This window comes from Sciurus carolinensis, chromosome X (genome assembly GCF_902686445.1).
Source record: "Sciurus carolinensis chromosome X, mSciCar1.2, whole genome shotgun sequence".
Taxonomy (NCBI): Eukaryota; Metazoa; Chordata; class Mammalia; order Rodentia; family Sciuridae; genus Sciurus; species Sciurus carolinensis.
This window is the reverse complement of record NC_062232.1, coordinates 6187418-6213727: the sequence shown is the minus strand read 5'-3', so window position 1 is coordinate 6213727 and position 26310 is coordinate 6187418. Positions and strand designations below refer to the sequence as shown.

General features: G+C 34.2%; 1 protein-coding gene across 1 annotated transcript in view; it reads left to right on the top strand.

Moving 5' to 3' along the window:
• Positions 1–785: 785 nt before the first annotated feature.
• Positions 786–26310, top strand: part of LOC124972246 (glycine receptor subunit alpha-2-like) — a 177299-nt gene continuing 151774 nt past the window's right edge. The window contains exons 1-3 of the mRNA XM_047536518.1: positions 786–915; positions 1981–2064; positions 4179–4312. Coding sequence (XP_047392474.1) covers positions 899–915; positions 1981–2064; positions 4179–4312 — 235 coding nt within the window. The 5' untranslated portion in view covers positions 786–898. The remainder of the gene's footprint in view (positions 916–1980; positions 2065–4178; positions 4313–26310) is intronic.

The window sequence follows — 26310 nt, the reverse complement described above, 5'->3', positions numbered from 1 at the left end:
TTCATCTAAAAAGAGGTTCCAATATTCTGTCTTGGCAACATAGAAATCTGGTGAAAGGGCATATACACCCTTGCTATTCAAAGTGTGATCTGTGGGCCTGCAGCATCAACTTTGGCTAAAATCTTGTAAGAAATGCAGAACTCAGGTCCCAAGGCAGATCTGTTGTGTCAGAATTTGCATTTCAATAGGATCTTCAGGTGATTTATATTAACATTAAAAGGTGAAAATAACTGCATTTTTAGAATTCTTTGTTACTCTGCTATGATTTTTTAAATTGATCAAGGACAAGTAAGTCATTTATGGACTAAAAATTAATTATATTATTTTGTTTAAAAATTAAGTCCTGTGGTGGAAGACCAAAGTGACTAATGAGACAAAAAGTTACTCACCCAACTCATGGTAGGACATTCAATTTTTCATTCCCCCTTTCCAAAAGCTGAACTGAATTATCTACCCTTCCTTTTGTTCTTAATAATAAAATTTGTAAATTTAATTTGTGGTAGCAGTGTTAACTCTCATGCTTTCCTACAGGATTTACAAACTTTCATTATTTTCAGTCTCTAGCGAACATAGGAGAAAACCTACACTTTATTACATGACTTCCTTCCTGGTGATTAACATTTGGAAAGGGCAGATGAAACTCAAGACCCCAGTCTTTTTTTTTTTTTTTTTTTTTTTTCTCCATTTCTAACATGGAGCCCTGTTCTAACCTTTACCGGGGGCAGGAAAAGATTACTACTGCCCCCTGCTGGTCCATTGTCTTTTTTTTTCCTTCTCTACAAATCTGTGACTTAAGAGGATGCCCAAGGATTTTGAGCCACTGAAGAAAGTCCAGTGGAAGGGGTTTTCCCTAGTAGAGGGATAGACAGATCCTTAGGGAACAGGCGGTCAAAATAAAATGAAAACACTCAAGAGGTAAGGAAGGCATAAAGGACTTCTAAATTAAATTATTGATCCTTATGAACCTTGTTCTGTACATGGGCTTCTCTATGCCAAGCAAATGTCCCCTCCTCTTCAGCACAGGGCTTCACTTTTGCCTCTGATTCCCATTGATAAGAAGTGAAATATCCACATCCTTATTGTAGTTTCAGTACTCCAAATCCTGTTCTGTTTCCCTAATTTTCTTTCCTCATGTTGAAACCTTATTCCCTTCTCTTTTCTGCTTCAAAGTCCCATCCCGCCCACCCACAGACAGACCAGCATTTCCAGGAAGCTCAGACCCCAGCCTCTCTCACCCTGCTCGTCTCTCCTGACCTCTGCTCTCCTCTTATCGTAATCTCGCTCACTTCAGCACCCCCTCGCTGAATGGCAAGTCACTCTTTGCCTTTGAACGGCAGGCACATTCCCTCATGAATGCCTCTCCCGGACCCCCGCCCCAAGCTCCTGAAAAAGGAAACATGCGCACTTCAGAGCTAGGAGCTGTCCGAGTGCTGAAATTTATAGGCTGGGTAAGATCACGTCTCCGTCTTTTTCTGTAGCCCTCATTCCAGCACAGGATCTCAGCAATTTCTCCCTCTTCCCCTCAAACACTCCAGCGCGTAGAGTCCTTTCTTCTCTCTCATTTACAACTTCTTTTTAAAAGAGAACATTTTCTAGAGGAAAGGGCTTTGTTAAACAGAAAGGATATAAAACAAAAGCCACAGCAACCCGACTTCCAGCATGGCATTGTCACCAGCCCCCTTTGCATGGTGATGTGATTAAGGTAGCAGCATTTTTATTATTCAGGAAAAGCAGCTGGGGGATTCATCAGTTCTGAGGCTTTGTCTTTCCTGGGCTAACTGATGGTCCTGAGCCTCGGTTTGACCTGACCATGATGCCCAGGACTGGCACTTTTTGTTTTTTCTCAGAAAACTGTACAAACCCAAATCTCTTTTTGATTTTCAAAGAAACTCGATTCCTGCTAGATTTTGAATCTGGACAATAAATAGATACTTTGTCCTAGCTTCTTTCTGGAATCATTTCGGGATATTTTTTCACAAGCATCACAGAAACAGGAATGAACCGGCAGCTAGTGAACATTTTGACAGCCTTGTTTGCATTTTTCTTAGAGACCAACCACTTCAGGTAGGTGAAACGACTTTGCATGTTGATATTTTCCACATGAAACTGTTTGAACGAGAAAGTGTCATGCAATTATCTATTTTGTCCTGTTCTTTGGATCACATTATTTTTATTTTATAGAGGAGAGTTAAATTTCTTTTGTTCATTTAAAAAGCTTAATTATTGTGGGAGGGTGGTAAATTTTCACAAAAGCAAGTTTTATGTTGCATAGCTGCACTCTGCATTTCAACGCACATTTTCACAGCCAATGTAATATTAAGGTAGTCTGATGAGTTGCATGCTCTTTACATTTCTATATAAGGCTGATATTTTTGCTTTCAAATTCTTCTGGAAATAATTTAAAGGGATTACTGGGTACAATGTTTTTCATATGCTGGAAGTGATTGGATTAATTTGTCAGGAGCACGATCATTTAATATAAAAATATACAAGAACCCTAATTCTCAGTCAACTTGGGACTTCTATTATATTTCATCAACTAGAAGCATACTATGAGAACTGCAATTCAGGAATTTTCTTGAAACATCAGATATCTCTTTTTACCACAATTCTATCATTTAGTCTAGTTGAAAATTGGTTGCCTACCAAAATTTAATTAATATGACATCTTTGTATTTATGTCTGCATGATGAGTGGAGTGTGCATAGTTAAAATAAGTGAGAAATCATTATTTGCATGCTTTCATTTTCTACATAATTTACTAATTGTCAAATCAATTGACATCTCAAAATATTAATTTTATTGCCAGTAAATGAAATAGCCATGTAATGGCAGAGTCTAAGATAAGATAGAGATAGGAGATGCTCTTACAACAAAGTATAGAACTCTACCTTTAATTTTCACCAAATTTTATGGTATTTTTTCACAGAACCAAGAGAAATGGAACACATAGAAATAATGCTATGAATACTGGGAAAACCCACTATGTTCCTTTCAGGTTTACACCTTCTACTCTGATTAAGAAAGATTGTAGGCTGGGTTTTATTAGAATCATCATCATCATCATCATCATCATTTTCATCACTACCACCACCATCATAATCAAATAATACTTGATTAATCAGATGATCTGCATATGGGAATGTGAGTATTTCTGGATGATTGTATCAATTTTAACTCCTACCAAATGCTTATATCATCTTTGCACTTAAATTCAATGCCTCTTCTTTGAAAAACTGGCAAGAATGTGGTATTTCCTTAGTGACAGAATTAACAAGATTGTTAAACTATTGGAAACAAAGCTTTTAAAATACATACTTCAGTGAAGAAATCAACATATTCAGTCAATCACTATGTATTTTGAAAGGATTTATTTTGTTACAAACCAAATATACTCTTCTTACAAGCTCTTTATTACTTTTAACATGAACATGAAAATCTGAGAGATTTTCCATTCAACTTTAGTGCTTTTGATAATGAAAAAGACAAAACGACTTAGAAGTGTTTTTTCACTAATACTAATTGGAGAGTTGACAATGCAAATGTTCATATATAAATGACAACTGATAAATTAATGGGAGTAACACACATAATCATTGTTGACCTATTTTAAATGAAGTTAAAATTCCAAATGAAGATTCTCTTTTAAATATCACACTGGAAAATACTAATAACTAATAACTTTAATAGAATCTACCAGGTGAGAAAATAAGCAATATGATAATTAATTGTAGTGTTTCATTTGTTCAGCCTATCATATTAATTATGAAAGGTAGAGGATTTATATTTAGGACTGGAATGATGGAACAAATTTTTAAAAGCATGAGAAAATGATTTTAAGTCATATGAATTTCTACATTATCCTTTTCACTTCTCTGATAACTCTACAAATAAATAACTTTAAACATCCATAAAATCTACAACCTAAATCTATGTTCATTGTCAGCCGAAGCATTTTATGGTTAAAGTTTGGAAACTTGGGAGGTATGGATTTATACTTCTCATCATGTAAAGTTAACTTTAGACCATATATAAGTTCAGAAGTTGACCAAAAAGTTTATATTTTTCTTCTCACTAATATATCAAATATCTTTACCAAAATGTGATGCAAACATTTTGTATTAATTCTCAGCAGCTGAGAATGGAATTGTTGCTAAAAGAGTTAATGATGTGTTTAGGGCGGCTTTCTGCAAAGACCATGACTCCAGGTCTGGAAAACAACCTTCGCAGACCCTATCTCCTTCAGATTTCTTGGACAAATTAATGGGCAGAACATCAGGATATGATGCAAGAATCAGGCCAAATTTTAAAGGTAGGTTCCACTTAAACTTATGTTAAGGCTTTGAGAAACCTTAGGTATTTGAATAGTTTACTCAGAAAAAAAATATTTTCATGCTTTTTATTGCAAAACAGAAGCAAAGAGTATGGTATTCATTTTTTTCTGACACTTTAAAAATTACTTAGTGATTTAAATATCTTAAATTTTATTTGTCACTTGCCATGCTTATAAACTTTCCTTGTTTGTGCTTCATTCCAAAAATAACACTAGTGGCAGAGATTATTGCCACAGTCCCTATTTTGTCTTATGTGGGTATGTGGCTGGAAGTGAATACAAGAGCAAAAGATTGACATGACTTGTATAAACATCTACCAGGATGCATGACAGGTTCAATAATTTCACCAAAATATGTCGTTTTGGTTTTAAATATCAACATCAAAGTGAAATTTAAATCTCAGATAAAATGTGCCATTTTGCACACTTTCAGGCCTTTTTAAAGATTTAGGCTTTGTGAGAAGAGGCTCTAATTTAACACATCAGAAATTTTTGATTCCCACTTGCTTAAAAATTCCTATTGTTTATTTGAAGTTATTTATCCTGAATTAGCAAAGATTATAGGATTTGTAAATGCACATGTGAAAGATGGTAATTTCTTTGTTCAATTAGAAGCAAATGGAAGTTTTCTGTTTTTGTTCAACTTTACAAAAATGTAGCTAATAGTCTGTAGATATTGTTTTATACATTTGGTTTACTTTTATTCTAAATTAAAAAGCTGTATAAGAACCAATTATTAATAAAACAAGTTGTTTAATGCTTTTGTTTTTTAAATATATTTTTAAATGGCAGCTGTCATTTTGTTGAATTTAGTTGAATTTATCATAATGTATTGAGAAGTGTTTATAATATTTTATAAAAGTATAAACCTATCATATTCTAGATATTGTGCAGTAATTCATACATCACCTTGGTTTTACATATTAACAACTTCATTTCGTTGCTTTCCTTGAGTTTTGATTAATTTTTGTTATTGGCAAATATAAGCATGAAAGCTAAATTCTAAATTCATTTTTTAAGTGCTACACCTCTGAATATACCCAGTTTTGGATACATTTCATAAAAATATGCTCGAATTTTGGCAAAACAAGTAATTTTATTTTAGAGATTTCCAAAAGAGAAAACTGAACTAAGTTTAGAGCTCAATTTTCCTGAAAAAAATCTTCAAGTTCACTCCATTTCCTGTAACATTGTGGTCACTGCTTTGGAAGTCAATTTGGAATAAAATCATATGAGTAATAAACCAAGAATCATCTTTCAATGGGATTTCTCATTCACACATTTATTCAATAAAGTCTGAACTAATGGTCGGGTACTTTGGAAAACTGAAGATGAAACAGGTTTGTGTGCTCCCATCAAAAATTTCAGGGTAGGGCAAGAGAAGATGTAACATGAATACTATAGTATTCCATAGAAATAGTTAAGCACTCTCAGGAAGTATACATAAAATACTACAGAATTCCAAGAAATGGAGAGATAATTTCCTATTAAGCAATTCATGAAAAGCTTCATATATAAGGTCTAGAGACAGCAAATTGTTCAAGTTTGTGAGCATTTTTGTTTGATAGCAGTTACTTCTACACATTGCTGTCAAGAAATAATTTTTCAAAAGTGCAGAAAAGTGCAAAGGGTAATAAAACAAATATCCATGTTGCCCTTGTGACTTTACATGGCCACAGAATGAGCCATCATTCCTAGCTTTTTTTTTCCTGAGTATTGTGGGGATATCACTCTTTGGAAATGACATTTATCATGGTTCTAAAGGGTAAATGAATAAAAAGAAGGTCAGGGTTAGTAAGGCATAGCCACATTTTTGCAAACTATTCACTACATAAAGGCCTACATATAGAATATTTTAATGATCATAAAAGAAAAATGAGGTGGGTATCACTTAAGATTCTAAAATTAACGAAGTTCACTGAATTTTATCTCCCTGTCCCTTTAAGTCTCCACTTCAAAGAACACTGCTATTCCTTCATAAAATTTATTTATATATCCCATTTATATCCCATTAGTTCCCTAACATTTCCCAAAATTCTCTTTATTCTGGGGAGTTTGATTTTCCAATGTCAAGGATTCCCCACTATTTTAAAGTAAAATGAATTTCCTTGCTTGGTGTTCCCATGGAACTTTGTATGTCTAATGTGGTCATTTTACATATTTAAACTTTATAGATTCATGTTACATTGTATTTGAAAGGACAGGTAGGCTCCTTATTTATATATATATGCACGTGGAATATTGGTGGTATAAGGGCGAGAATTTATCTTTTTCTCCAGAATGAGGAAATAACCAAGAAATAACCAAGAAAGAGAGTGAAATGCACATCAGCTATGAAGATTAATGCTTCCAATTAGTTATAGAAGTTGAGGGTGAGAAATTTGGCAGTAGTCTTACAGGTGAACAAAAAGAATCTTAGCTAAACTGAAGAGAAAGAAATAAAAGTCAGAGCTATTAGGGAACTTGAAGCAGAGGCTTGGAAGAACAGTATCATACTTATCACACTTATTTAGGAATGTATAAATGACAAATTTTATATATTAGGCAGAAAAGAAGACTGAATTGAATTACATTATTAAATGTAATTGCATCTAGAATAGTGTTAGTCTTCCTATAAATGCCCCAAAGCAAATTGGCTACTATAACAATAAACATGATAATGACAATGTTTACAACAACAGTGGTTAATAAGTAGACAAAAGGGCAAAATTTGACCATAAGAATAAAAGCAAGAGCCAAATATTGGCTGTTGAGGTAAAGAGAATGAATATTCTAGAAGTCTTATTAAATATTAGCATATTTATGTTTTCCTTGCTACCATGCATTGGCAAGAGAGAAATAAATGCATATGCATAATTTTTCTTATTGGAAAGAATTTTTCTACATCTTTCAAGTCAGTAAAATATTGTGTGTCTATTCCATATCCTTGATGGGCTCTGAAAGATGTCATAATGGGCATATATACATGAAGGAAGATGGATGTAAGCTAGAAAAAGAAACCAGAAATGATTCAGACTTAGGCTGTGTAATTGAGAGACATTCTTAGAAACTATAGGAAAAAATAGCCTTTCTGATATGCTGAAGTACAAGTGTATAAACAAAGTCATGAGTCAGAGTTGCCAATTGAATTCCATACAGACACTGATCGAACCTTGTCAAAACATAAATTTTCACAATTTCCAGTTCAGATAAAAACACAGCTATCTATGTGTGCTCACAATTACCCAGTCCTAAAACCCATGGCAAATGTTGATTCTATATCAACAGAGAAGCCTCTTTCCCCTCTTGTGTGATTTGTCTGGTTTCAGTTAATTTATCACTGTGTTATTCCATCATCCTATCAGGTATTCCTTCATCAGTATTATTGTATCTTGAAAATGTCACTTTAAACATTAAGCTTTTAATTGAAATGCTCAAACCTGGAAAAAAATGCATTAGTTCTGTTTCTCTCTTTTTGAAACAAAGCCTTTATCTACTTTAATGAAATTTTCTTTGAAAATAAAATTAACATAGACATATTCTGAATTTCATCCCAATGTGAATAAATATGTTTCATCCCAATGTGAATACTATAGTATTGTTTGGGGGTTAGGACCTGAAATAGATAATAGCAGGAGATAATTATTCATTCCACTTCTTTGTGCATGCCATGCGAACTAATCTTTTCCACATCTAGGGACCTAAGTCTGAAAGTATGATGTATGACATTAAAACCTGCATTTGCATGCAGTATGATTTACAGCAATCTCAAATGAGTATTTCAAGAAGTTTTCAGATACAAGTAGAACTAGATTGTCTTCCATGAAACCAGAGGTTTTCAGGTTTTTGGCCCTTAGCAATTCTTTTTTTCTGCTGTTAAGTGGAGTTTAGGCTCAAATGTGAATATCAACCCCTGAGTGGATACTTGAGCACATGTCTAGCAGGGACACTTGGGAAGGATGCTTCTCTTATGACAATGCAGCCACAGAGTGATCATTTATTTCATCAATCTGGTGGATGTGGGCTTCAGACTTTACTATAGATCCTATGAAAGAGAAATGAATAGACAAGTGGAAGCTAAGAAGAAAAAACAAATGTGTATGGGGAGATTTCATGAAAACAGAAGGGAGATAAACAGAATAGAGTAGATGAAAGGAACCAAAGGAAAGGGGAAATACTGGAGAATATTTGCCAAATTTTATTGTTATATTATATGTATGTATGAATATGTAACAACAAATGCCATGATTATTTACAACTATAGTGTACCAATAAAATATGGAAAATTCTACTTAAAAGAAGAAAGAGGAACAGAATGAGTATCTGAAGCATTAGACTTGAGTACAGAATGTAGTAGAAGTCCTCTGGCATCTGAAAGGGTAGAGCCATGGTCATGTTGAGATTGTGGTTTTATTAGAAACTGAAGAAAACAATTGTCTTACTTATATATCACCTTGATGGAGATTATGGAATTCTCTGGACAATCCATTGGATAGTTGCCTTCTTCACTGGAGAATTCCTGGACCTCCCTTAATTAACCAATAGGCTTGAGGTAAATTGCCCCTTAACTACTGAGAAGGGAAAAAACAATGAAACAAAACCAAAGTTGAAACATATTAGAGTCATTGTTAGGAAGTACAAAGAAAAATGGGTTTTCAGATGTTTATAAATGTCAAGCCTGAGAGATTTGTCAATTGTGAAAATTTTAAAGGATATGAATATAGCATATGATTTTTGAGACTTTATCTTTTGCTTATGATAACAACATCCATTTCAACAGGTCTAGAATTAAGCCCAATTAAGCCCAATTGCAAGAATCAACATTTACATTAGGGAAAAATTGCTCTTGGCCAAATACAAGGTGATAGCTATCAGTGGGGCTGTTCATTGAAGAAACTAGAAGATGAGAGAAATGAAACAAAATTTCATGACTGAAAGTATAATGGATTTATTTTAGTATACATTACCTTGAAAGTACACATGAAATGCTTATATATCTGCCTTCCAAAGTATATATAATATGGAGGAATATGTATGTATAGTATGTCTATATATATATATATATGTATATATATATGCATATACTATGCTTGTACATGCATTAGACTATCTGTGAAAGAAACACAGTGTTGACTTCTGAGAAATGGGAATGGATGCCAGGGGGACAAGGATAGGAAGAAAAATTACTTCTGTCTGCATGCCCCTTGACTTGGATTATCATATATATTTTCAATTCAAAAGGAGAATTAGCTGCAAAGTACTTATAGAGAGGCAGTCAAGGAAAGTCCTCTCTTGGGTAACAGGACCCACTGTTGCAGAAGCACAATAACATGCATGGGGCTCCCAAAATACCCCAAAGCTTTTTTGAAATTACCTGCCCAATATACTTCCTCAACTAACTTGCTACTACCATGGCTAAAATTACAGTGCTATTGTTTCTGTTCTCACATTGAAGTTTTATCTCATATTAAATCCATGATGGAATGACAATGAACCTAATCAGCCACTTTCTCCATAAATTTTATTTACATAGCCCATTTATAACACATCGATTACCTAACATTTCCCAAAGTTCTCTTCATTTCAGGGAGCTTGATTTTCTGATGTAATGTATTCCCCATTATTTCTAGTTTGAACTTAAGGAAGAATACATGAACCCTAGGCATTTTAGAATATGATGATAGGATATAAAAAATGGGTGAAAATGTTACTGAAAAGAAAGACTGAAACACAAAAAAATTTATATATGACAGTTTTGTCCAAGAATGTTATAATGAAGATTTTTGAACATCCCAAATCCTCTGGTTGTGTTACAATTTATTTTTGCTTTTTATGTGCTACACAAACACCAGTCAATACATTGGAAGATACTAGACTCCAACCATGGGCCCACAAGATACTTGTCAGTGATTTGAGGTGGAATCAAGAAGAAAGTATAAACAAAAGTCTATTGAACTCTGGCAAAGCATATTCCAATAGGTTTGTCAGTATGTCTTCCATTTCATGGTGACAGGGTACTACAGAGAAAACAACCCTAGACTTAGATCCAGAAAACTCATATTCATGTTCTTGTTTAGTCACTTTTGAGAAAAGGTATCTTCACACCCATCCATGCCTAAAATTTTCTTCTGCCTTTCCCTGACTCATATGGGTTGTTCCAAGGATCAAATGAGATCATACACATGAATGATTTTTTTATGATTATCATAAATAGTTTGAATTATTATTACCACTCTGCCATTTTTCTTTTATAAATAACATGATGTATTGCTTAAGCTTATCCTTCATAGTGATTGGGTCCTCATGTTTGTTTGATTTTTTAAATTAAAAGAAATGAATCAGAAAATTCTAGCATCTTATATTCCTAATATAGTAGCCATAGGGTATATTCCATATGTCTCAGTTGGTTTTCTCTTTATTAGTTCAGTGGGAAATTTTTCAACTCAACAGGGTTAACTCATATTCCCAAATATGAAACAAAGAGGAATTCATTTATGGGAAGAAATTATCTTTCTCTATTCAAATTCCATCTTGGATTAGTTCCTTGGATTAATTTAAAAATTAAGGCAAGTAAAAGATACAGAATAAATTTCATTTGTGCATAAAAAGGGGAACCCTAAATTTAACTGAAGATAATATGATTTTCATTCTTCTTGTCCAGTTACTATAGTTACAAGTTTTATTACACAAAATTAATGAATTAACTTCCTATTTTAGAATAAGTATTTTAAAGAGGGCATTTGATCTTTATGATGTGGCAGGTTAGCAGCACCCAATATGGAAGACTATAATCTTTGAGAAAGTATTGTATTACTCATTGGTTGATTCTGGGTAACCCTATATTATTAATTTGCTTTATTGAAAGAGCCTGGGCTGGGGAGATAGCTCAGTCGGTAGAGTGCTTGCCTTGCAAGCACAAGGCCCTGGGTTCGATCCCAAGCACCACAAAAAAAAAAAAAAGAAAAAAGAAAGAGCCTAAACATTTTATCCTGAGTTCAATAGAGCTTGCTGTTCCTTCTTATCCTGAAGGAAAATTCATTCCATTTTGCTGATAATCAGAGGCATCATTTATAAAAAGATAACAACATCAATATCAGGGTATCCTTGTACTTAGTGACTGGACAATATAATGTATTCAGTTAGATCAGTTTAGGTTTAGAATGAGAAAAGATAGTCATTGGTTTGTTCTTGATATTATTGAATACTTTTTCTTGGTATGTTGAATCAGGCAATATTTTGGAATAGGATCTTAAAAATACTTATAAAGCTAGGGATGGTGGTACATGTCCGAAATCCCAATGGCCTGGAAGGCTGAGGCAGGAGGACTGTGAGTTCAAAGCCAGCCTCAGAAACTTAGCAACTTAGTGAGACCCTGTCTCTAAATAAAATACAAAAAGGCCTGGGGATGTGGTTCAGTGTTTAAGTGCTCCTGGGTTCAATTCCTAGTACAAAAAAAATACTTATGAAAACATATCTGATCAAGCCTCACAAAAAGGTCTTTGGAAGCATTGTGAAATACTCTTGGAGTTAATACCTAAGAGGCTGTTCTAACTGGAGAATGCTGCATTTGGTCATTGACTTCTTCCCTGAGAGGGCTACTCTGAACACTTGTGACTGATTAGAGTCACTTTCAGTCATGTGAAAGCCTCTAAAGGAAGGATACAAGCAAAAGACAATAGTTCTTTAAGTGATACACTGAAATACGCAGGACATTTAGGAACAAAGTCATAGAGGGAAAAGAGGGGTGGGAGAGGTGGGGAGGAAGGGAAAAAAATAACTAAATGAATCAAACAGCATTACCCTATGTAAATTTATGATTACACAAATGGTATGCCTTTATGCCATGTACAAACAGAGAAACAACATGTATCCCATTTGTTTACAATAAAATAATAAAAAAAAAGAAATCTTTCATAGGTAAATAACCTATGGAGAGGAAGAGATGCCCCTTTGCAGTTAATTTTCTTTGAAACCACTATTAAGTTTTCAAAAAGTCTGCAAAAAATTATAAATCAGTGTCTACCTTATTAGATTTTTTTCAAGAGTAACATGAACAAGGCCTGTAAAGTACATTATCAAGCCAAGCAAAAATGTTTAAGGGTTATACTGCTTTTCAAATTAATAATAAAAATGTATCTTATTTAGAAAAAAAAAAGAACAAAGTAACTAGATTACCTTCTTGGAGTCTAGTCTATCTATCCAACAAAGATAGTCATGAAGTAAATACAAGAAGGGAGCTGGATCTGACTCATACCCTGGCTAATGTACCCACTGTTCAATAATGAACATAAGTATACCAAACGGTGGCTCCGTTTTATGAACACATTCATCCAAAAGGCCAAAATAAATCTTGAATTGAATAAAAATATGGAAAGTCCATAGGTAATTATCTTGTACGTGACTGGAGAAGTCTTGTTTTTTAATTCTTCTTTTTCTCTGATGGGAGTTACATACTTTCTTGAGGGGTAAAAAGTCACTTTTGCCTATGCATTAGGAAAGCAATAGAATAAATTTGTCAAGTGAGCACGTTTGTACAAAAAAGTTTCATATGAAGGTTTTACATCATTATATTTGAAACTAAACACATAGTTAGTTCATTTGTTCATACCTTCAATAAGTAGTGAGTAGTTGCTATGTGCCAAGGAATATATTAGGAGCTATGTATACAGTGCTAAACAGAAAGAGAAGTTTTAAATATCAGTTTTCACTACTACTATCTCACTTCAATAAAGACTGGAATATAATTTGCTTAATCATCCAGTATCTTTGCAGGAATGAGATGGCACACTTCAACTGGGTGTGAGAAGTTTTAGAAAAACTGTCTCCCAAAGGTAGAGTATTCTAGGACTATCAATAGATGAAGAAGCAAGGGAAGGAGTAGTTATCTACTGAAAGCAGCTCTATAGAGAAGTCACTCAATGAAAACTGGGGACAAATGTGGTCAATCTGTGTTGTCCTAGCAGGGAGAAAGCCAGGGAATAAATATACTGACCTTGCTTTCCTCCTGCTTTGCATTCTTCTGTGGGAATGTTTCATTGACTAAATCCACCTAGTGGTCATAGGGCAAGAAAGACAATTGATGGAAATCCTGAGGATCACCTTCTCAGAATACAAAGAACAGAGAAAATAAGAGAGTGTCTCTGGGGTGGGGAAATGAAAGATAACCAGCAAAAATGTCAACTTATCAGCAAATTCACCTCTCAATCTTCTGATGGTTAAGGAGACATTTCTAAAACCAGTGACAAGTTTAGTGAACTTTCATTTATCAGTCTGAGAAAAAAGGGAAGTGAGAAAATATATTTGGATATATTACTCTAATAGTTAAATGCTACTTCTAAAAGCAGAGAAGAGAGACTATAATGTAATGTGATAGTTCTGTCTCCTAAACAGAAAACTGGAAGAGTTGTAATCAACAAATTCAAGTGTATGTGTAAGTGTGTGTGGCGTGTATGAGAGAGAGAGAGAGAGAGAGAGAGAGAGAGAGAGAGAGAGAGAGAGAAGTGCAGAGGCAGGAGGGAGAGAAAAGAGGAGGGATAGAGGAAAAGAGAAAGAATGAGGTAGAGAGGGGATGGGGAAAATGTGAGGGAGAGAGAAATTGTGAGAGAGATCTATCTTCTTATGCATCATATGCAATTGACATAGTTTCCTTTCTATGTGATTTAGTATGCTTGCTAATATTGATCTGTTTGTCCTTACAGTTATTCCCTGCAGACTCCCCATGATGGGATATATTGTGGGCTTAGATTTTAACACAAGATTTAAAATGCTAAGTCTCTTTAGAGTAGTATCTTTGAGACATTCTTCTGGCCATGCTATTTTGTTCTATGTAGGTCTGGGAGTGTTAGAAGAAGATAAGTTTGGGTGGGGGGCAGTTAGAAAAGCATGAAGACCAAGAACAGAGTAGGGTCCATTTTCAGGAAATGGTGGCTGGTATGATTATGGCACCTGAATTACAGCTACTTACTGTGGCAATTCTGCTACTTTAGGGAAACCCCAGAACCACTTGGCCATAAAATTTTTCTTTCATTTTTAAAACTCAAGTGTATAATAAAGATAATATAATCAATCTTCTGGTTCTTTTACATTTAAATTCTTCAAGATGTTGATTCCTGAGAACAACTCATGTCTGAAAAGGCAGTCCAAACTTCTTTTATCAGGCATTCTCTTAGAAAAAGTAGGAAGAAGGAAGCAAAAAAATTTTTAGGAAAGGGGAAGCAGAAAAACCCTTTGCCTCTAAATGTATGCAGAAGAGACCTGTTAATTTATCTTTGAACCCCAGAGTCTCTAAACAGTGAGTGATGTATGCATTGGCAGATCACACTGTAACAACTCAAGTTAAATTGGTATATATATATATATATATATATATATATATATATATATATAAAATGGAGTATTACTCAGACATTAAAAATGATTTTATGACATTTGAAAGTAAATGGATGGATCTGGAGACTATCATGCTATGTGAAATAAGCCAATCCCAAAAAAACAAAGGTTGAATGTTCTCTCTGATATGTGGAAGCTAACCCACAATAATTAGTGTGAGGGAGGGGAAAATAGAAATTCAGAGGATTAGACAAAGGGAATGTGGAAAGTATCTGACATAATTTTCCTATGTACATGTATAAATATATCACAGTGAATCCCACCATGAGGTACATCCACAAGACTGGGGTCCTAATTAGAATAAGATATATTCCATGCCTGTATAATTAAATCACAATGAACTCTACTGTCATGTATAACAAAAAGAACCAATAAAATTTTTAAAATGTGATTCAGAATAATTGATAACCATACAGTACAATTCTCACAGTAGATTCCTTGTGTTCTGTTTGTTACTTTGAATTAACTCTGATTTTGCTACATGGGCTTTGAATAAAGTATGCAAAATCAAAGATTTTAGAATTTAATATGAAAATAAGTGACCAACCAGATATATTTCCCAAAGCATGTTTTTCAGAGAGACCTGAGGGTCTTGTTTTCACCACAAAGAAATGATAAGCATTTGAGGAGATAGCTATGCTTACCTTGATTTCATACCCAATGTATCCATCTATTGAAATATCACATTACCCCATAAATATGTGCAATTTAATGTGTCAATTAAAAAAATAAAAGACTTTTTTAAAAAGGCACATCCTGGGCCCCCAGATCTCTCCAGGTCTACCTCTGTAGAATCTCTGGGTGGAAGGTCTTAGAATAGTAACTTTAACAAATTATTTCCTGAAGTTTAAGAACTCTAGGGCTAGAATGAGAAAATTTTGCTCCTGTATTTGAAGATTGATATCATCTTTATAGTATTTCCCCAAGATACCATGTGCCTAAATTGCCTTACCAAAAAAAGAGGGAAAGTTCCACAAGAGAAAGAAATCTAAACTGAGGTTCATGAGGCCTGGTTTTAACTCCAGTTTTTAAAAATGTTTTTATTAGTGCTTTATTATAATTATCATATAATGGTTATTACATTACACATAATAGTGGAGTTCATTTTGACATAATCATATATGCATGAAATATAATTTGCTCCAATTCAATCCCCTGAATTTCCTCTAATGCCAGTTTTGATAGCTGTGACCTGGAACATGGCACCTAAATTCTCTGAAATTCGCTCTTGTCATCTACAAAACAAAAGAACTGGTCCAAGATGTTGACTTCCAACTTTGATAGTCCCTGGTCCAGATAGTCTAAATTAATAACTTGTTTATGTTATTTTGTAAATTATTGATTTTCTTACAGAAGAGCTTAGATGAACTCAATCTTTTTGTTGCTGTTGTTCTTTTTAAATACACTTGACAGTGGGATGTGTTTTGACATATTATACATACAGGAGGGCAACCCATTCCAATTTTGATCCCATTCTTGTGTTGTACATGTGGAGTTTCACTGATCATGTTTCATATATGAACATAGGAAAGTTATGTCAGATTTATCCTACTGACTTTCCTACTCTCATCCTCCTCCCTCCCCTTCATTCCCCTTTGTCTAATTCAATAAACTTCTATTCTTCCCTCTCCCCCACACTCTCCTCACTCTTATTTTGTTGAACTCAGTCTTCCTAGAGAATTGGTCCCTCCTCTGGGAAATTATTAATCTTTCCAGAAGTTTTTACAGTTAACAATATCTTTTTTCAACTTCTAATACTACCAAGATGGTCATTCTTCTCTAGGATGACATTGGAAACTTATAAGAGGGATACTGAAGAAATTGGCCATTTACAATGTTTGCCTTGTTTTTGGTTTGGAGGTAGTAAATTCATTTATACAAAAGCTGCTTTTAGAAGAATAGATACCATGCTTTTTAAATCAGTGTTTGGCCAAAGATGTTCCTCAAAACACTAGCCTAAGAAATGTTACCTGATATAAGCTTTTAAATGTAAAATAAGTACTGGAAATTCTGTAAAATATCCTCTGAGAGGGACTCAATATTTATTACCATATAACAAAGCTTTAAGAAAGCTCACAGTAAAAATAAATACACAAATAGGTAAATATTTTTAAAACTTTTAAACAGAGATTTTCGCCATATTCATTTGATCTGAGAGTCTTTATAATGAGTAACAACTATGTCCTAGTGTCTTATGGAATAATTTGGAAAATGAAGTCTTGATAAAAATCCAGAAATCTAAAACTATTGCATTAAAAATGATGGAAAACCTAAATGTACATTAAATATGATGATCTGCTAGAAAGATAATATTCATAAAAGTGAGAAGCTTCTTCGTTCAGTAAATGAGGCTTTATTTTAATACATGGTCAACATTAGCATTATGATGCCCACAGAAAGTTACTCATTGAGTTAGAATATTATTGTGGGCCATATATGTACTGTTTCATTTATATGAGTAAGTAAACAAATGGTGGCATTTTGAAAAAAAAAAAACAACATTGAAAAGAACTTAGTCAATACAAAAAGATACATTGATCTAGTAATCATCTTCTGATTTAGTCTTTCTCATTCATGAAATGAGCAGAAATACATATTTAAATGAGTGGTCTTTAACTTTGAAACTGAAACATTATTTCTTTAGGAAGATATGACAAAGTTTCATACTTGTAGGAAGAATTTTTAAATTATCTTCTTTTTCAGGAAGATGCAAAAATGGGTTAATGTTGTGCTTATGCAACTTCCACAACTATTTGCTGAGAATTTTCCCCATAACTTCCTTTAAATTAAACTTCTAAAATTTGAATCTATGCTAAAAATGTCATTTAAAATTGAAATGATACAATATTTACCTCAACTTTTGTAGATTGAAGATTAGCCTCCTCACTAGTATTAAGATATATTTTAAATTGGTCTGCTTAAAAATTGATAAGGTCTCATATACTTAGATACATAAATTCCAAAAGACTATTGAAAATTGTTTTCAGTGGAGATGGATGCAAAGGAGTAATATCTTTGAATTTAAATATAATATATATTTTACTTATGTCTTACTAGTCCCTCTCTCATGCTTTCTCTGAAAGTGTTTGTCAAAGAAGCAAGCATGTTTTTTTCTTCCTATTTCTCTCTCCAGAGAGATTTGGATTTTTTTTATTGTAAACAAATGGGATACATGTTGTTTCTCTGTTTGTACATGGAGTAAAGGCATACCATTTGTGTAATCATAAATTTACATAGGGTAATGTTGGTTGATTCATTCTGTTATTTTTTTCCCTTCCCCCCACCGCTCCCACCACTCTTTTCCCTCTATACAGTCCTTCCTTCCTCTATTCTTGCCCCCCCTCCCTAACCCTAACTCTAACCCTAACACCAACCCCTCCCACCCCCCATTATGTGTCATCATCCACGTATTAGCGATATCATTCATCCTTTGGATTTTGAGATTAGCTTATCTCACTTTGCATGATATTCTCCAATTTCATCCATTTGCCTGCAAATGCCATAATTTTATCATTCTTTATGGCTGAGTAATATTCCATTGTATATATATACCACAGTTTCTTTATCCATTCATCAATTGAAGGGCATCTAGGTTGGTTCCACAATCTGGCTATTGTGAATTGAGCAGCTATGAACATTGATGTGGCTGTATCTCTGTAATATGCTGATTTTAAGTCCTTTGGGTATAGGCCAAGGAGTGGGATAGCTGGGTCAAATGGTGGTTCCATTCCAAGTTTTCTAAGGAATCTCCACACTGCTTTCCAGAGTGGCTGCACTAATTTGCAGCCCCACCAACAATGTATGAGTGTACCTTTCTCCCCACATCCTCGCCAACACATGTTGTTGCTTGTATTCTTGATAATCGCCATTCTAATTGGGGTGAGATGGAATCTTAGGGTGGTTTTGATTTGCATTTCTCTTATTACTAGAGATGTTGAACATTTTTCCATATGTTTGTTGATTGCTTGTAGATCTTCTGTGAAGTGTCTATTCATTTCCTTAGCCCATTTGTCGATTGGATTATTTGCATTCTTGGTGTAGAGTTTTTTGAGTTCTTTATAGATTTTGGAGATTAGTGCTCTATCTGAAGTATGATTGGCAAAGATTTTCTCCCACTCTGTAGGCTCTTTCTTCGCATTGCTGATAGTTTCCTTTGCTGAGAGAAAGCTTTTTAGTTTGAATCTATCCCAGTTATTGATTCTTGCTTTTATTTCTTGTGCGATGGGAATCTTGTTGAGGAAGTCTGGTCCTAAGCTGACATGTTGAAGATCTGGACCTACTTTTTCTTCTATAAGATGCCGGGTCTCTGGTCTGATTCTGAGGTCCTTAATCCATTTTGAGTTTAGTTTCATGCATGGTGAGAGATATGGGTGTAGTTTCATTCTGTTGCATATGGATTTCCAATTCTCCCAGCACCATTTGTTGAAGAGGCTATCTTTTCTCCATTGCATATTTTTGGCCCCTTTGTCTAGTATGAGAAAATTGTATTTATTTGGGTTTGTGTCCGTGTCCTCTATTCTGTACCATTGATCTACCTTTCTATTTTGGTACCAATACCATGCCATTTTTTTTACTATTGCTTTGTAGTAGAGTTGAAGATCTGGTATTGCGATACCCCCTGCTTCACTCTTTCTGCTAAGGATTGATTGCTTTAGCTATTCTGGGTTTCTTATTCTTCCAGATGAATTTCATTAATTGCTTGCTCTATTTCTGTAAGGTATGTCATTGGGATTTTAATTGGAATTGCATTGAATCTGTATAGCACTTTGGGTAGTATGGCCATTTTGACAATATTAATTCTTCCTATCCAAGAACATGGAAGATCTTTCCATCTTCTAAGATTTTCTTTAATTTCTTTCTTTAGTGTTCTGTAGTTCTCATTGTAGAGGTCTTTCAACTCTTTTGTGAGATTGATTCCCAAGTATTTTATTTTTTTCGAGGCTATTGTGAATGGGGTAGTTTTCCTAATTATTCTTTCCAAAGATTCATCACTTATGTATAAAAACGCATTAGATTTATGTGCATTGATCTTATATCCCGCTACTTTACTGAATTCACTTATGAGTTCTAAAAGTTTTCTGGTGGAATTTCCTGGTTCCTCTAAGTATATAATCATATCATCAGCAAATAGGGATAGTTTGAGTTCTTCTTTTCCTATTCGTATCCCTTTAATTTCTTTGGTCTGGCTAGAGTTTCAAGGACGATATTGAATAGAAGTGGTGAAAGAGGGCATCCCTGTCTTGTTCCAGTTTTTAGGGGGAATGCTTTCAGTTTTTCACCATTTAGAATGATTTTAGCCATGGGCTTAGCGTAGATGGCCTTTACAATGTTAAGGAATGTTCCAACTATCCCTATTTTTTCTAGTGTTTTGAGCATGAAGGGCTGCTGTATTTTATCAAATGCTTTTTCTGCATCTATCGAAATAATCATGTGATTCTTGACTTTAAGTCTATTGATATGGTGAATTACATTTATTGATTTCCTGATGTTGAACCAATCTTGCATCCCTGGGATGAAACCCACTTGATCATGGTGCACTATCTTTTTAATATATTTTTGTATGCGATATGCTAAAATTTTGTTGAGAATATTTGCGTCGATGTTCATTAAGGATATTGGTCTGAAATTTTCTTTCCTCGATGTGTCTCTGTCTGGTTTAGGTATCAGGGTAATATTGGCTTCATAGAATGAGTTTGGGAGGGTTCCCTCCTCTTCTATTTTATGGAATACTTTGAGAAGTATTGGAATGAGCTCTTCTTTAAAGGTTTTGTAGAACTCTGCTGAGAACCCATCTGGTCCCGGACTTTTCTTTGTTGGTAGGCTTTTGATGAGTTCTTCTATTTCATTACTTGAAATTGGTCTATTTAAATTGTGTATGTCCTCCTCGTTCAGTTTAGGCAATTCATATGTCTCTAGAAACCTGTTGATGTCTTCAAAATTTTCTATTTTGTTTGAGTACAGATTTTCAAAATAGCTTCTAATTATGTTTTGTATTTCAATCGTCAGACTCTTATGATTATACAGAGAATGAAGTAGAAGGTGGGGAAATAGCGAAGTTACCTTAGACTTAATGGATGAACACACATTGGTGAAGAAGTACCTGAACAGTTTGTATCAAACTAATCCATTATTATAATTAATATTATTATTATTTACTAATATTAATTATAAAAGTTAACGGATTTGATTGGGACATTTTCATGCAAGTATATGTTGTGCTTTGATCATATCCACTCTCCCTACTAACCTCTTTTGCCTTCCCTTCTCTCCCGTCTTCCTACTGTCCCTGTCCCATTCCATAACATTCCTTCTTCTATGTTCAGGTCATCTTTTTGTTTTGTTTTGCTTTTAGTTTTCACATATAAAATATGTGACAATTATCTTTCTGTGTCTGGCTTATTTTCTTTAACATGATAACTTCCAGTTCCATCTATTTTCACGCAAGCAATGTGATTTCATTCTTCTTTATGGCTGATTATTAGTCTATTGTGTGTATAGACCATATATTCTTTATCCATCGATCTGTTGATGGGCACCTAGACTCGAGTCATAACTTGGTTATTGTGAACAGTGCCACAATAAACATGGGTGTGCAGTTTTCTCTTTTGTATGCTGACTTAATTTCCTTTGGGTATGTACTCAGGAGTGGTATGTATGAATCATATGGTAGTTCTATTTTCAGATGTTTGAGAAGTCTCCATACTTTTTTCATAGTGGTTGTACTAAATTACAATCCTACCAATAGTATATAAGGGTTCCTTTTCTTCACATCCTCACCAGCAATTTTTCATTTTTGTTTGGTTGACAATAGTCATTCCAACTGGGATGAGATGGAATTTCACAGTTTTTATTTACTTTTCCCTGATGGCTAAAGATATTGAGATTGTTTTCATATATTTATTGGCCATTTGTACTTTTTCTTTTGAGAAGTGTTTATTCATATCTTTGTTCACATATTGATTGGATTGCTTGTTCTTTTGTTGCTGTTTTTTGAGTACTTTTTATATTCCAGATATTAATACTCTGTCAGATGAATAGCTGGCAAAGGAATCCTTCCACTCTGTTGGTTGTCACTTTGCTCTGTTGGATGTTTCACTTGTCGTGTAGACGCTTTTTGATTTGATGAAATCCCACATGTCAATTCTTTTATTTCTTGACCTATTAGATCCCAAATCAATGAAACATTGCCTGTGCCTATAGCTTAAAGGGTTTCCCCTATGTTTTCCTCTAGTAATTTCAATGTTTCATGCCTTAAATTAAGGTCTTTGGTCCAATTTGAATCAGTTTTGCAGAGGGTGATAGCTAGGGATCTAGTTTCAATCTTTTTCATGTGAATATCCAGTTTTCCTAGCACTGTTGAAGAGATGTTATTCTCCAACAAATGCTTTTGTCTCCTTTGTCAACAATCAGTTAGTTGGTTTTTACTGTGTGGGGCTATTTCTACATCCTCTGTTCTATTCCATTAGGCTATAAGACTGGTTTTATCTCAATACCATGCTGGTTTTTTTTTTTTACTGTGTCTCTGTAATATATTTTGAAATCAGGTATTGTGATGCCTCTAGCATTTCCCCTTTTGCTCAGGATTTCTTTAGCTATTCCATATAAATTATACTTCCATATGAATTTTAGGATTTTTTAAAAATTATATTTAGTTTTGTGAAGAATATCATTGGGATTTTGATAAAGACTACATTGAATCTTCAGGTCACTTTCAGCAGCATGGTCACTTTAACAATATCAATTCTCTCAGTCCACGAACATGGGAGATCTTTCCATCTTCTAGTGTCTTGTTCAATTTATTTCTTCAGTGTAATTTTCATAGTAGATACTTTTCACCTCCTTAGTTCTGAATTATTTTTAAGTCTATTGTGACTAAATTTCATTATTGGTGTACAGAAAAGCTACTGATTGTTGCCTGCTACTTTGCTGAATCCATTTATTAGTTCTAAGAGTCTCTTGGTTGAATTTTTAAGGTTTTCTAACTATAGAATCATATTAGTTACAAACAGGGATAATTTCACTTCCTCTCTTCCTATTTGTGTCTTTTTAATTCTTTCTCTTGACTAATTGCTCTGCCTTAAAATGTGAAATACTATATTACATAAGAGAGATGAGAGTGGATACTAAGGCCTTGTTTCTGATTTTAGAGGAAATGTCTTCAGGTTTTCTCCATTCAGAATAATGGTGGCTAGGGATTTGTCAAATAAAGTTTTTTATTATGTTGAGGTAAGATCCTTTAGTATCTAGTTTATGCAGGGCTTTTATCATAAAAGAATTTTGAATTTTATCAAAGGCTTTTTCTGCAAATATTGAGATGACTATGTGATTTTTATTCTTGTTTCTATTTATGTGCTCTATTATATTTATTGATCAGTATATGATGAAGCATGCTTGCATCCCTGGAATAAAGCCAACTTGGTCATGGAATAGGCGCTTTTTAATATGTCATTGAATTTGATTTTCTAGTACTTTATTGAGGATTTTTGCATATGTTTTAATCACAGACATTAGTCTACAGTTTCTTTTTTGTTGTACACTTATCAGGTTTTGGTAGTAGGTTTATACCAGCTTCACACAGTGAGTTTGAAAGTATTCATTCCTTTTCCATATTATGGATAGTTTCGGGAGCATTGGTGTCAGTACTTCTTTAAAAGTCTTGGAAAATTCACCAGTGAATCTATCCAGTAATGGATTCTTTTTTTTAAATTCATTTTTATTGTTAATAAATGGGATACATCTTGTTTCTCTGTACATGAAGTAGAGACATACCATTTGTGTAATCATACATTTACCTAGGGTAATAGTTTTTGATTCATTCTGTTACTTGTTTTACTTCCCCCCACCCCTCCCACCCCTCTTTTCCCTCTATACAGTCCCTGCTTCCTCCATTCTTGCCCCCTCCCACCCCCATTATATGTCATCATCCACTTATCAGCAAGACTATTCGTCCTCTGGTTTTTGAGATTGGCTTATCTCAATTAGCATGATATTCTCCAATTTCATCCATTGCCTGCAAATGCCATAATTTTATTATTTTTTATGTCTGAGTAATATTCCATTTGATATATATATATGTGTATATATATATATATATATATATATATATATATCAAAGTTTCTTTGTCCATTCATCAATTGAAGGGCATCTAGGTTGGTTCCACAATCTGGCTATTGTGAATTGAGCAGCTATGAACATTGTTGTGGCTGTATCTCTGTAGTATGCTAATTTTAAGTCCTTTGGGGATAGACCAAGGAGTGGGATAGCTGGGTCAAATACCAAGCATGGTGGTTCAATACCAAGTTTTCTAAGGAATCTCCACACTGCTTTCCAGAGTGGCTGCACTAATTTTCAACCCCACCAGCAATGTATGAGTGTACCTTTCTCCCCACATCCTCGCCAACACCTATTGTTGCTAATATTCTTGATAATCACCATTATAATTGGGGTGAGATGGAATCTTAGGGTAGTTTTGATTTGCATTTCTCTTATTACTAGAGATGTTGAACATTTTTTCATATATCTGTTGATTGCTTGTAGATCTTCTTCTGTGAAGCGTCTGTTCATTTCCTTAGCCCATTTGTTGATTGGGTTATTTGTATTCTTGGTGTAGAGTTTCTTGAGTTCTTTATAGATTCTGGAGATTAATGCTCTATCTGAAGTATGATTGGCAAAGATTTTCTCCCACTCTGTAGGCTCTTTCTTCGCATTGCTGATAGTTTCCTTTGCTGAGAGAAAGCCTTTTAGTTTGAATCTATCCCAGTTATTGATTCTTGCTTTTATTTCTTGTGCTATGGGAGTCCTGTTGAGGAAGTCTGGTCCTAAGCCGACATGTTGAAGATTTGGACTTACTTTTTCTTCTATAAAATGCAGGGTCTCTGGTCTGATCTCAAGGTCCTTGATCGATTTTGAGTTGAGTTTTAAGCAGGGTGAGAGATAGGAGTTTAGTTTCATTCTGCTGCATATGGTTTTCCAGTTTTCCCAGCACCATTTGTTGAAAAGGCTATCTTTTCTCCATTGCATATTTTTGGCATCTTTGTCTAGTATGAGAAAATTGTATTTATTTGGGTTTGTGTCCGTGTCCTCTATTCTGTAGCATTAATCTACCTGTCTATTTTGGTACCAATACCATGCTGTTTTTGTTACTATTGCTTTGTATAGTGAAGGTCTGGTATTGCGAACCCCCCTGCTTCACTCTTCCTGCTAAGGATTGTTTTAGATATTCTGGGTTTCTTATTCTTCCAGATGAATTTCATGATTGGTTGCTCTATTTCTGTAAGGTACATCATTGGGATTTTAATTGAAACTGCATTGAATCTACATAGCACTTTTGGTAGTATGGCCATTTTGACAATATTAGTTCTGCCTATTGAAGAACATGGTAGATCTTTCCATCTTCTAAGGTTTTCTTTAATTTCTTTCTTTAGTGTTCTGTAGATCTCATTGTAGAGGTCTTTCAACTCTTTTGTTAGATTGAGTCCCAAATATTTTATTTCTTTCAAAGCTATTGTGAATGGGGTAGTTTTCCTAACTTCTCTTTCTGAAGATTCATCATTTATATATAAAAATGCATTGGATTTATGATCATTGATCTTATATCCTGTTACTTTACTGAATTCACTTATGAGTTCTAAAAGTTTTCTGGTGGAATTTTCTGGTTCCTGTAAATATATAATCATGTCATCAGCCAATAGGGATAGTTTGAGTTCTTCTTTTCCTATTCGTATCCCATTAATTTCCTTGGTCTGTCTAATTGCTCTGGCTAGAGTTTCAAGGACAATGTTGAATAGAAGTGGTGAAAGAGGGCATCCCTGCCTTGTTCCAGTTTTTAGGGGGAATGCTTTCAGTTTTTCACCATTTAGAATGATATTGGCCATGGGCTGAGCGTAGATGGCCTTTACAATGTTGAGGAATGTTCCCACTATCCCTATTTTTTCCAGTGTTTTGAGCATGAAGGGGTGCAGTATTTTTTCAAATGCTTTTTCTGCATCTATTGAAATAATCATGTGATTCTTGACTTTAAGTCTATTGATATGGTGAATTACATTTATTGATTTCCTGATGTTGAACCAACCTTGCATCCCTGGGATGAAACCCACTTGATCATGGTGCACTATCTTTTTAATATATTTTTGTATGCAATTTTCTAAGATTTTGTTGAGAATTTTTGCGCCAATGTTCATTAAGGATATTGGTCTGAAATTTTCTTTCCTCGATGTGTCTCTGTCTGGTTTAGGTATCAGGGTAATATTGGCTTCATAGAATGAGTTTGGGAGGGTTCCCTCCTCTTCCATTTCATGAAAAACTTTGAGAAGTATTAGAATGAGCTCTTCTTTAAAGATTTTGTAGAACTCGGCTAAGAACCCATCTGGTCCCGGACTTTTCTTTGTTGGTAGGCTTTTGATGAGTTCTTCTATTTCATATTGATCTATGTAAATTGTGTATGTCCTCTTGGTTCAGTTTAGGTAACTCATATGTCTCTAGAAACCTGTTGATGTCTTCGAGATTTTCTATTTTGGTGGAGTATAGATTTTCAAAATAGCTTCTAATTATGTTTTGTATTTCAATCGTGTCTGTTGTGATATTTCCTTTTTTAGTAATTTGGGTTTTC